General features: G+C 37.9%; 1 protein-coding gene across 1 annotated transcript in view; it reads left to right on the forward strand.

Annotated features, from left to right (window-relative positions):
* The first annotated feature begins 2,123 nt into the window (after nt 1-2,123).
* CCT2 (chaperonin containing TCP1 subunit 2) overlaps nt 2,124-12,516 on the forward strand; it is a 12,843-nt gene continuing 2,450 nt past the window's right edge. The window contains exons 1-15 of the mRNA XM_072401351.1: nt 2,124-2,265; nt 3,869-3,943; nt 4,947-5,012; nt 6,386-6,497; nt 6,587-6,663; nt 6,808-6,920; nt 7,323-7,525; nt 8,155-8,255; nt 8,362-8,489; nt 9,406-9,509; nt 10,009-10,128; nt 10,415-10,543; nt 10,629-10,732; nt 10,835-10,934; nt 11,722-11,863. Of these exons, the coding sequence (XP_072257452.1) occupies nt 2,263-2,265; nt 3,869-3,943; nt 4,947-5,012; nt 6,386-6,497; nt 6,587-6,663; nt 6,808-6,920; nt 7,323-7,525; nt 8,155-8,255; nt 8,362-8,489; nt 9,406-9,509; nt 10,009-10,128; nt 10,415-10,543; nt 10,629-10,732; nt 10,835-10,934; nt 11,722-11,863 (1,577 nt within the window). The 5' untranslated portion in view covers nt 2,124-2,262. The remainder of the gene's footprint in view (nt 2,266-3,868; nt 3,944-4,946; nt 5,013-6,385; nt 6,498-6,586; nt 6,664-6,807; nt 6,921-7,322; nt 7,526-8,154; nt 8,256-8,361; nt 8,490-9,405; nt 9,510-10,008; nt 10,129-10,414; nt 10,544-10,628; nt 10,733-10,834; nt 10,935-11,721; nt 11,864-12,516) is intronic.

The raw sequence follows: 12,516 nt of genomic DNA on the forward strand, positions 1-12,516 counted from the left end.
CATCACAATGACCCAAAACATAGAAAATTCACAAAGGACTGGTTAGTCCTGAAGTGGCTGAATCAAAGCCCAGATTTTAATCCCATTGAGAGACTGTGGGGTGATTTGGGAAATGGGCTGTACATGCAAGAAACCTCTCAAACATTTGACAGCTGAAAGAATTCTGCATTGATTAGTGGGGGCAAACTTTTCTCAGACCGATTGCAGAGACTGGTAGATGCCTACAAAAAGCGTCTCCCTGCAGTTATTCCTCACTTTGAATACACATTTTTGTTGATATCTTTTGTTTAATGAGTAAATCAGTGTTAATTTTTGTTGTTTACCCGCAATTTAATCCCTTAAATTTCAGATATAAATAAAGGCAATATTAGACTTTGACATTTGAACATTTCTTAATAAAGAACAGAATGTTTTATGGGTGGTGCTTCTCTTTTTTGTGCTCTCATATCGGTAATCCTCTCTTCCCTCCTGGAATGGATGTTCTGCAACCCATGATTGATATAGGGTCTATACGTGATCTCAGTAGTAGCAATACTTCTGCTTTCACATATCCAAGAAGTTTATAAAGCTCTTTCCTCTTGGCTCTTTTGATTCTTGCACATTAAACATTTTGTGACTATACCCACACACTCTGCACAACCTCTAGGTAGGCCTGTGCCATTTGAAAGCATTTGTTGAGATCTTAAGGTTAAAGGTGTGGCCTCCATATTCTATGACTTCCCTCCTAACATGACAATTTCCTTCCCCTGATACATTTATGCACTCCTAGGTGCAAGACCTTGGAGTTTCTCTGGACACAGAAGACTGGTCTCAAAATAGGATACGATGGTCCACTGCAGTATCAATGCTTTAGCTATTGAATCTAATAAACTGCTCGGGTACTGTCTAATAGTGCCAAACCGTCAGCAAACATTTCTCCTACTCTTGTCAGTGCTTTTGTGGCTGTCCTACAGAGGGGACCCTGTACTGTGTTGGTGGGAATGCCCTAAAATAAGGCAATACTGGAAATAGCATACAGTGTAGTGGGTCACTCCTTTCCTAAACGTCACGTGGAGGGTCTCCTCAACCTACAACCCTCTCTATGTACATGCAAACTGCTTTGATGCTTGATGTATGTGTTAGCCAAAATGTTCCTTGAAAAGGTTTGGTACGCCAACTGTAGCCCTGCTGCAGAATTATTATTATTACACAGTATTTATATAGCGCCAACATATTACGCAGCTTTACAAAGTCCATAGTCGTGTCACTAACTGTCCCTCAAAGGGGCTTACAATCTAATGTCCTACCTTAGTCATTTCTTTTAATGCAATCTAAGGTGTTTTTTTGGGTGGGGACGGGGGGCTAATTACTTAACTGCATGTTTTTAGAATGAGGGATGCAATCTGAGTACCTGGGAGAAACCCACGCAAACAGGGCGAGAACTTGCAAACTCCATGCAGATAGAGCCCTGGCCAAGGTTCAAACTTGAGACCTATCACTGCAAAGGCCAGCATGCTGCCCATAAAAAAATGCTCTGCTTCCTGTCTAATGAAGAGATGAAAGTGATTCTTACAGACTGTGGACAGGTTCCAGAGAATGTGGTCTCCATAGCTGGATTACTACCTCTCACAAGAGTTTGACCATTCATTACTGTAACCGGGTTGTTCTCACCAGCTTGGATTTACTTTGCATGGTCCATAGCAGGACAGAGACCAGCAAAGATAAACCCCATGCTAGTTTTAAACCCTTCTTTGCTCTATTCAAAACTAAAATAATGTCTGGCCATACACTTTAATTTCTGTTTATACCATGTATGGTATACTACCCAGTGCCTAACGTTTGGTTACACCCATTTTTCGTTGAACACATTGTACTTCCTCATCATCTAATTACAGTGTCTTCACACACCATATACAGAAGGCTCGGGAGTAGCAATGACTGTGATTTGAATAGGCGCTCTTTGTCAGCCATATTTGAAATGGGCAACTGCACGCTTCTCACACTTGTCACAAATAAAATAAGCAATAAAAATATTTCTATTGTTTATACTGTAACAGTAACGTTGCTGGTGGGTACTTTTAGCGGTGCCTTAAGGCCGTCATTTTCGTGTTTTCTATGTTCGCTTGCCCACGTCAAACATGGACGCCAGTAGCTTGGTTGAGGAGCCACAGCCCATTCTCTAGCGCTTTCTGCGCCCTCCTCCCGGCCGTTTTCTTCGTCACTTCCCGTGTCAAGTCAGTGGCGGCGTGCTCTCCTCCATTGTGTGTCTAGAATACTTCCATCATGGTGAGTGGGGCCGGTCAGCTCATGTCTGCCTGCAGCGGTTTGCATTGCTGTGGATGGACAGAAGTAGGGCGGGCGGGTGTCTCGGGCCTGTCCCGTTATCAGGAGTAGGGGCGGCCATGAGGCTGCTATAGTGATAGCTATGTACACACCTCAGAGCCTTGCATGATGCCAGAATCCTTGTAGAACCCCAGTGCAGAGATTAGCAGCAGTCACCCCAATATATTGTAGTACATCCATATAATAATAATATCCCTGTGATGGGAGGATTTCTGTCAATAAATACTACTTGTGTCATACCCATCTTCTGGCTTCACCACTGATAGTGACAATGCAGATTTGGATTTTTCCCATCCACTCCCTACTTTTATTTCAGGGATGAAGCCGAAGGATCCAAGCCAGGCATCCCTCATTTTCCAATACAATTCAGCCTTGTCAGGTTTTCTTTAGAGTACCAGAATGTCTAAAATAAAACTGCAGACCGTTCTACATAATCCTTTACCTTGCGGATCCCCAGATATCCACTTGCCTCCCCATGATTATCTCCATAGACTTGATGACATACTCCAAGTGTCTTTACTTTTACACATCACCCATAAATCAAGCTGAACTCTCCATCATTGGTTAAATGTGTATAACTATGTGTAGTGTAGAGCTACGTACACAGGCTGGAGGATAATTGTCTGAGATGAACAATCATGGAATCTCAGAAGAATCTACAGTGGCCCCCTGACATTGTTAGTGATCTGCCATGGTTGATCATTACATGACTGAGTAGGGATGACATATCCTATGGAGGAGGACACAGCAGGGAGCCCCTCTTTCATCCATCCCTCTCCACAGAACTGAACAGTGCTGTACACACACTGCTATATAATTCTATAAAAAGGGGAGCAGGGAAAGTATTAAAAAAAAAAACTTGTTGCATTTGTGATCAGCAAGTTAATTTTTAGATCCATTTGTGACCTGTGGTATAGCAAAAGGATGTGCCACAGGTTCAACCATGGTCCCAACAACTCCCATTTATATGAATGGGTGCAGTGGGGTACCGTTTTGTAAACACAGTGCAGTGACAAGTTGCTTTTGAAAGAACTGCACCACAGCAGTAACCGTGTGCTAGGACCCTTTTATACCCTAGTGTGAAATATAGTCCAAACATACAGGAAACTGAACCAAAGGTAACCTGATTGTCATACCCCATGGCAATAGTCATGAAAAGCAGATCTCTATAGAAGGGGAAAGCTCTAACACTTCCGAATAGTCATGAAAATCCAACAGGGCACTCATCCTTCCCAACATGATTCAAAACTTAACATACTGCTTTTGTCTTGTTGTACTTTTTAATTCTTGTGCAGCCAAATGATTCTGGTTTATATAACAGGGCCTTAAATTTGGCTTTGGCACTCTCCGGGTTCCAGGGGTCTCTATAGATCACCTTAGACTTTAACTTGGTGTCCAATCAGAATGGGTGTTGAGTATAAATCCAATTGTAATTGAATATACTGTAGTTATAACCAGCATATAATGTACATATTAACAGTGGCTCAGTTGTGTCTAAGTGAAGACTTTTTAATGATATTTTCTCTCCATTGTTGTACAAATGCAGGCTTCCCTCTCACTAGCACCCGTAAACATTTTTAGAAGTGGAGCTGATGAAGAGAGAGCAGAAACAGCCCGCCTGGTAAGTGTTTTCTCGTGTATGAAGTTCCATTGTAGGTTCATTTTTGAAGAAGGACCTATATGATGTTTGCACCATATTTAATATTGGGATAGCTTGTTGCTTTTAGATAAACCACCAAATCCACAAGTTTTGTCTTTAATACAATTAAAAAGGATATAAAGTGGATTTTATACAAAGGACCATTGTGACATTGCTTATACACAAGCTGCTTCACTCCTTGGTATAGAACTCCCAGGAATGAATGGAGTTTCTTAATAAAAGTAGAGATGCACATGGTTATCATTTCCCACTTAGCTGTAATGTTTTTAAAGTGGACATAACGAGGGAGAATAAACAGGAACAGGTTGCTGACACCTTTGGAACTTCCATTATCTATAGCAGCAGTCGCCAACCTTTCGGACCTTATGGATTACTAAATTCATAATTTTAAACCCCGCAGATCATTAATATGATTTTTTTTTAAAAAAGATAAATACATTTGAAAAATAATGATCTTCCCAATGGTGCCTGACAAGGACTGTGGAGGTTCTGATTCATTGATCAGCTCATAAGTATTACTATTGTTACTATTATCATTAGTTGCATTATCTTTGGTATTACTAAAAAAATGCAAAATATTAGTTTGCTTTTTCTCACTGACTATGGGTTTATTTCATTTGAATCTAAGACCAAACAAGAAATGATAGTTATCAAACTATTTGATGTCATTAAATTAAAAACTTACCTAAGCATCTGAGAAATAAACCTCATAAAAGATAGATTAAAAAAAACAATTGGATGAGAATCCGTGTTGTTGGGGTGCAGTCACTGTTATGGTGGAAAAAATACTGAAGTGTACAGCTTGGGGACAATTGCCTTATACAATTTAAAACTACACTGACGTCACACCGCGCCTCCCTTGTTTTCCTGTCTTTAGTACAGTTTGTAATAGCGCAGTATAAAGTCGAAAATCCTCATTCAGAATATATGAACTTATTAGAATATTGTGTTTGTTTTTTTTTAGTCCTCCTTTGTTGGGGCTATTGCCATTGGAGATTTGGTTAAAAGCACCCTGGGACCAAAAGGCATGGTAAGTGCTGAGTGAAAACATAAAACATTTGAAATGCCACACTGTCATTGTTGCCCAGTTGTATGTTTATTTGCACGTTTGTGAATCTAATTGTGCACTTTGGGCACCTACCAGTGATCCTAAATATTCTATTTTTCAGTAGTTTATCTTTCATTTGTGTAAATTTGCACTAGAGACAAAAGTAATGACAGTGAAGAGGGAACATACACTGGAATTTCGTCCAGTATGGACCCATAAAGTTAAGCAAGGAAAAAATAAATGCTAACTTAATAGATCTTGTTCCTAATTTTAAGCTAACTACACAAGTAAGATGATTGTCACCGAAGATGAACAGTCATGCTCGTCTTGGGCAGAATCTGACATTTGTACATCGCTCGCCTGATGTTGTTCGTCAACCTGTCATGGCTGATCTATAAACAACGATTGGGAAGGACCGATATGAATGTCAATGTTAAAGAGCGCAGCAGGGGCACCACTTGCTCGTCTTCTTCACTTCTTTATAGAACAGAAAAGTTGCTGTGTGTACAGCACATTCATTCATCTGTCAATAGAAACAGTCATTTCCAGCGACAAAAATCCAATATTTGTACATAGCCTTAGTCTGATTTATGTTTTAATAATCATTTTTCCATGTCCCCCATGCTATTAGCTGGTTCCATTTAGTTGACTTCCAATTAGTCATACTATAACTAGTTCTCCTGTTCTGTTTTGGTTTAATATTTAGTTAGAAATAGTAATACATGGATAATGGTAATACCCACCTAGTAAATCCATGTCTCCATCAATGCCAGCTGAAGTCTTCTCTTGTTTAAATTTCTAGTTCTGTCACTATAATATTGTTTTGTATTACATGATGTTATATTGTATCTAAAAATGTCCTGAATTTCTTGCCATTGAATGTGTGTGACTTCATTTTGCCTATATATTAATGCACTAGGACACATTATCTGATATACTACATTCAGCCTATAGGTACTTTTACAGTATGTGGCTCAGGAATTACCACTCCAGCCTTTGCAGCGCTAGGTCCCAGGTTCGATTCCCAGCCAGGACATCTGCATGGAGTTTGCAGGTTCTCCCTGTGTTTGCTTGGGTTTCCTCCCACATCCCAAAAACATGCAGTGAGGTAAATTGGCTTCTCCCTTAAAAAAAAATTTTACTCTAGACTACATTAATGACATATGACTATGGTAGGGACATTAGATTGTGAGCCCCTTTGAGGGACAGTTAGTGACACGAATATGGACTTTGTACAGTGCTACGTAATATGATGGCGCTATATAAATACTTTGTAATAATATGTTAAACAGGTGACATTTCTAAAGATCATAAACTGAGCGCTGATTTAACTTACTTGCATATCATTTTTCCAGGACAAGATTCTCCTTAGCGGTGGTAGAGATACCATTGTCACTGTAACCAATGATGGGGCTACCATCCTGAAGTCTATTGGAATTGACAATCCTGCAGCTCAGGTGTTGGTTGGTAAGTTAGAATTTAAGAGTTGTACTATAAATACTTGCTGTGAGGGTCTCTTGCCTGACCTAAACCTTTCTTTCACTGTTTCATTATAGACATGTCTAAAGTCCAGGACGATGAAGTAGGAGATGGAACAACATCAGTGACTGTACTGGCTGCTGAGCTTCTCAGAGTAAGAACATATGTTCTGTATATTCTGCATTGACTGGCTTGCTCTGCCCTGGTCAAAAAGCTTTGTGATTTTCTCTGGTCATGAATATATGAGAATGTTGTATAAGCCTTTTTTTGTCTTTAATCAAACATTGTTTATTTTTAGGAAGCTGAATTGTTGATTGCTAGGAAGCTTCACCCTCAGACCATTATATCCGGATGGAGACAAGCTACGCATGTTGCAAGAGAAGCTCTTCTGAAGTCAGCAGTAGATCATGGGTTAGTTATTTACATGTTGCATTTGTTTACATTATACTTTACCATATTTTATGACTTACTACAGTGATATTTTCTAAATTACCCAACACCCCACAAAAGTGTCTGAGTGTCACTCCATTACAGGCCATGGTGTGGAGCAACTTTACTATGTATAACTATAAATATCCCTTGCAGTATTCTATGTGTATGTACGAATATGATGTTTTCATCTCGCTTCCTGTTTTATCTTTGAGACACGAAATAAACAAAGTGAAGAAAAATGGGACAGTAAAAGTTATTCAACTCTTTCTTACTGTGGCCAACTTAGTGAGAAATTTGTGTCTAAGATAGGCTTTCATTTATGCAGTGTTCTTCTCGAAAAACATCTAACTTATGTGTTTCTTGTATGACTGTGTTTCATAGAAATGACGAAGAGAAGTTTCGGGCTGATCTTTTGAACATTGCCAGGACAACACTGTCTTCCAAGTTGCTTACCCACCACAAGGACCACTTTGCTAAACTTGCTGTGGAAGCTGTTCTGAGACTAAAAGGCTCTGGCAATTTGGAAGCAATTCATGTCATTAAAAAGCTGGGAGGAAGTTTAACTGAGTCTTACCTGGATGAAGGTAATTGATATGTAGGAAAATGTCAGCTTTCAGAAAACCTAGATACATATTATCTACTTTTTCCCTAAAACCGCTGCATGAAATTTAGGGTAATCTGCTTATATTTTGCCTTCCTTGCTTCCCATCCCATATCTTTTTTCAAAGTACTAAACTCAGTGAGAGCAACACTGCATTTCTGTGCTATGCAGGCAGATAATGGCAGATAGAGTATAGCCACTTGAAAAGTTTACAGTATCCTGCCACAGTGTTTCTCCCCAAACCCCTCACTTCTTATGCATTCGAGAAGTGTACAGTGAAATCTGTGGAGAATCTATACAATGGTGTAGGGCTGGAGTTTGGCCATAAAATCCAATTTGAGGTCCGCTTACTTAAATACTGTTTCAAGCCAGGGTACTTGGAGATGTCAGAAAAACTAAATTTCATGTTTATTGTGGTGATAAACTGCTAAACTCCAGGTTGTAGACGTTTATACTTCCAAGCTTTTTTTTTTAAGTTCAGGTGGTAGACATTGTCTATAATAATCTTATGACAAAGGTAACAAGGTATCCCATCTGTTTTTGTTTAAGTCTTGCCTTTTCCTTCTGCATAGTTTCCAAAACAAAAAAAAAACATTTATTTTTTTCTTTTAGGTTTCTTGTTGGACAAGAAAATTGGTGTGAACCAACCAAAACGCATTGAAAATGCCAAGATACTTCTTGCTAATACAGGAATGGATACTGACAAAATTAAGGTTAATGTTTTTTTGTATTGTTTTCTTGTTTTTCTTATTGTCTAAACTTTTTTTTTTATTTGCTCATTTTAATAAGCTCTTTATAAACAACATATCTATGAAATAGGTGTTTGGCTCAAGAGTGCGAGTAGACTCAACAGCAAAAGTGGCAGAGATTGAGCTAGCGGAGAAAGAGAAGATGAAAGAAAAGGTGGATCGTATTCTTAAACACGGAATCAACTGTTTTATCAACAGGTACTGATGACTGTAGCTGTTGGGTTGGCAATTCTAATGTTTTGTTAGAGGTAGTAAATCAAATGGCATATTGAAAAGTGATGTTGTGGTGGGGCATTCATTGTATATTTCCTGGCCTATATAGATGCTAAATATATGTTTATTAAGTTGTTCTTGGCACCATCTAGGTTGGCATATATTTTGACGAAGAGCCATTGCACACATCCAGTTTTTAGATGTGTGTATTTCATATTTTTACCATTTATTTATTTAGGTTTTACAATAATGGAGCACACTTGATCTTCTGAATTACTGTTCCCTGCACCTAAAAGCCAATGAAAAAAAAAGTTTTATTTGATTCCTTTATGAAACTCCAATTATCAGATCCAATGCATTTTGCAAAACAGCTTCAGCTTCTTCAGACAGTGGCCCTGATTTATTAAAGCTCTCCAAGACTGGAGATAATACACTTTAATCAGTGAAGCTGTGTGATCCAGCAAACCTGAAATAGATTTGATCCAAGATTGAAAACATTTGCTATCAAATAGTTATTCCAGCTTTGCTGATAAAAGTGTACCCCCTCCAGCCCCAGGGTCAGTGAATATAGATGTTAATATCTCTTCATATAAGACATAAGTGTGAAGAAATTGTGTAGGTATATAGATAAGGGCTATAAAATGCAAATGTGATGTATGGGGTTAGTATATAAGAAGATTTTAATAGTCTAAAAATTACAATTACATTTATGGAAATACATACAAATATGGAAAAGCCAATAAAGAGAATTCATTATTTCTGGAATAAATTCTTATTAGACAAGTCTTTTTCTGCCTAATCTTTGAATAAAATTGGGGTTTACTGTTTTGACTCCTCCTTTCTTGTACAATTTTGTATTATCAATGTTAGTTTGTGTACTGAATGGATTTTTTGTTAATAGGCAACTGATTTACAACTACCCTGAACAGTTGTTTGCCTCAGCTGGTGTTATGGCTATAGAACATGCAGATTTTGTTGGTGTGGAACGTCTGGCACTTGTAACAGGTAAACTTTGAGGGTCATCCCTTCTCTTTTGCTATTTCATAAAATTAAATAGATTGTGTTCTTGTGCATTTAAAAGCAAACATAACTTCATAACCACTGGCACCACAAGACATCTTGCAGATAGATACTTTTAATATTCAAATGCATTTCTCAGCACCCAAATAGTTACTTGTTAGGTTGGACTCTAGGCAAAGGCTAAAATTACAGCATGCAGTCAGCCTCATGGAAGATGATTTAATTAATAATAAAGATGCTTGCTGTTATTCTGTTTAGTAGTTAGAATTTTGTGACTGGTTTGTTTGTATCCACGATTTTTATATATTGCTTGTATTTCATAAAGTTTTCAGCTGCAATGTATTTCCAAACAACACGATTTATATTGGGCAGATTGTTGATTTATATAGCATAATAAATGTAATTGTATAATAAGACAAGGTTATTTGTCCTATTTATAGAAACAGTATGCTTTCTTTCTTTATTCATCTAACTTTTGTTTTAGGTGCTGAGATTGCTTCCACTTTTGATCATCCCGAGCTTGTAAAACTCGGAAGCTGTAAACTAATTGAAGAAGTAATGATTGGTGAGGATAAGCTCATCCATTTCTCAGGAGTTGCAATGGGTAAGTGTTTTTAAATGTGATGTTTTTTTCTTTTTAAATAACAAACATTTTAACAACAGCCAACCACACACAGTATTTGCAAACAGATTTATTTTTTTAAATGTGGTCTACACTGTGCAGTAATTAAAACAAATCCAAATGTTGCTATTTAATCCTGATTGATTGTGATGGATTACTTTGCTTTGTTCCTATCTTGCTGCATAAGCCTGGGAGAGTTGTGGGGAACAAAAAACAATATATATATCCTCTCACTAACCGTGATGTCTTTTCCTTTTTAACTTATCAGGAGAAGCTTGTACAATTGTTCTTCGTGGAGCAACACAGCAGATTCTGGATGAAGCAGAGAGATCTTTGCATGATGCTCTCTGTGTATTGTCCCAGACTATTAAGGATACAAGAACAGTTTATGGAGGAGGTATTTTAATTATACATATTGATTCTTCAATTTCTTCTACATTCCCGCTCTTTTTAGTTTAAGCTTTCATTTTGTGATCTTTTAGGATGCTCTGAAATGTTGATGGCCAATGTAGTAAGCGCGTTGGCCAACAGAACCCCTGGCAAAGAGTCTTTGGCAATGGAATCTTTTTCAAAAGCTCTCCAAATGGTAAGTATAGAATCTATGTATAGAAAAACATTGTGTTTGATTTTTTTTTTTTTTTTCCTGTACAAAAAGAAAGTGGTCTCACTTTTTTTTGTTCCTCTGTAGCTTCCAACGATCATAGCAGACAATGCCGGCTATGACAGTGCAGACCTGGTCTCTCAGCTCAGAGCAGCCCACAGTGAAGGAAAGTCGACCTATGGACTTGGTATGTACACAAATATTCTCGGGGGAATATATTTGAAATGACATGTTTATATATGGAATACATTATTTGCAGACCATTGATTTAGAAAATGGCTTTATTATTTCAGTGACCCAGAACAAGATAACAGTCAAGAAGTTTAGACTTTAATGGCTGCATCATGTTTCATGTACATGGAGCTTTCTGCAAAATTAAGACTCTGAAATCTGAAAACTAGGACAGGCAGGTATAAGCGCAACAGCAGTCAGACTGCAGGCAAACTCCTGAATTTCAGGGTCAGTTTATGTATCGGCTTACCTGTACTTAGATTTGGCGGCTCAATTAGCATTTGTTTTCTTCTGATGATTTTGCTTGTAGTTCCACAAGGGGGAAATATTTAGGGATAAACTTGTATATCATATCATTTAAGACTAAAGATTCTTGTATGACGCCAGTTTTGCCTGTTTCACTTTTAGGGTTTCTTTTGGGTTTGTGGTTTTAAACAATCTAGGATAATAGTTTTTTTTTTTTTTTTTTTTTTTTGTGGTAACATTTACTTTCATTAACATTCTAGACATAATGAAATTCGAGCACCCCTTCTACCAGTATGTCCTACCTACATACAATTCATTTTATTGCATTGTATGCATTTGTGCACTTAGTTGGTATTCTTCGTGCAATGTGTGCTGCAGCATAATTGAAATATTTAGCACTGCATTTTATATTTAATTTCAGCAAATTTATTTTAAATGGGTTGTTTAATCCACTGCAATGCTTTTAAATTGCTTACATTTTTTTTATTGCTTTGCAGATATGAAGAATGGAACCATTGGAGATATGGTGGAACTGGGCATAACAGAGAGCTTTCAGGTGAAGAGACAAGTTTTGCTGAGTGCAGCTGAAGCTGCTGAAGTTATTCTTCGTGTGGACAATATCATTAAGGCTGCACCAAGGTAATCTAATTTTTTTCAGTATTGTTTTTTGTTTAGCAAAACATCACTTTTCAGGAGGATCTCCGTTCCTTTCCTTTTTCTAAACGGATCTTGCTAATGGTCTTTTTTTGGTACACCTTCACCAACCCCTTTTTCATAATAATAGCACTACAGGCAAGGTAGCTTATAGTTCTGTTAAAAATATATATATATATGGGGTGTATTTATAAGTAATTTTGTTGTCACTTTGGCTATTATGTTAAATCACAGCCATTCATTCCCGCTTCGTTGCTGGTTTCAGTGCATACTAACCTCCTGAGCAGTAATCCCGAGTGTGGCTTGGGGTAAAATAAACATGGTGAAAGCGGTAACCCCGAGCCACACTCGGAGTAGCTAAAAACATTAAGAAAAACACTTGCCTGGCCCCATTGGCGTCCTGCCTGTCGGATCCCATCCTCGGGCCGCGTCCTCTTCTTCGGAACTTCCCTCGGGGAGTGCACTGACGTTCCCTGGGAGTTCCCAGTGACGTCGATGCATGCAGGGAAATTAAAATTATTTTGTATTGGATTCAATGCAAAACAACTCCAATGAATCAGATACAAAGTAATCAATAAATAAATATATATATATATATATATATAAATATCATCATTGACCTGAGGCCTAATATTTTG

This window comes from Pyxicephalus adspersus, chromosome 2 (assembly GCF_032062135.1).
Source record: "Pyxicephalus adspersus chromosome 2, UCB_Pads_2.0, whole genome shotgun sequence".
Classification (NCBI taxonomy): domain Eukaryota; kingdom Metazoa; phylum Chordata; class Amphibia; order Anura; family Pyxicephalidae; genus Pyxicephalus; species Pyxicephalus adspersus.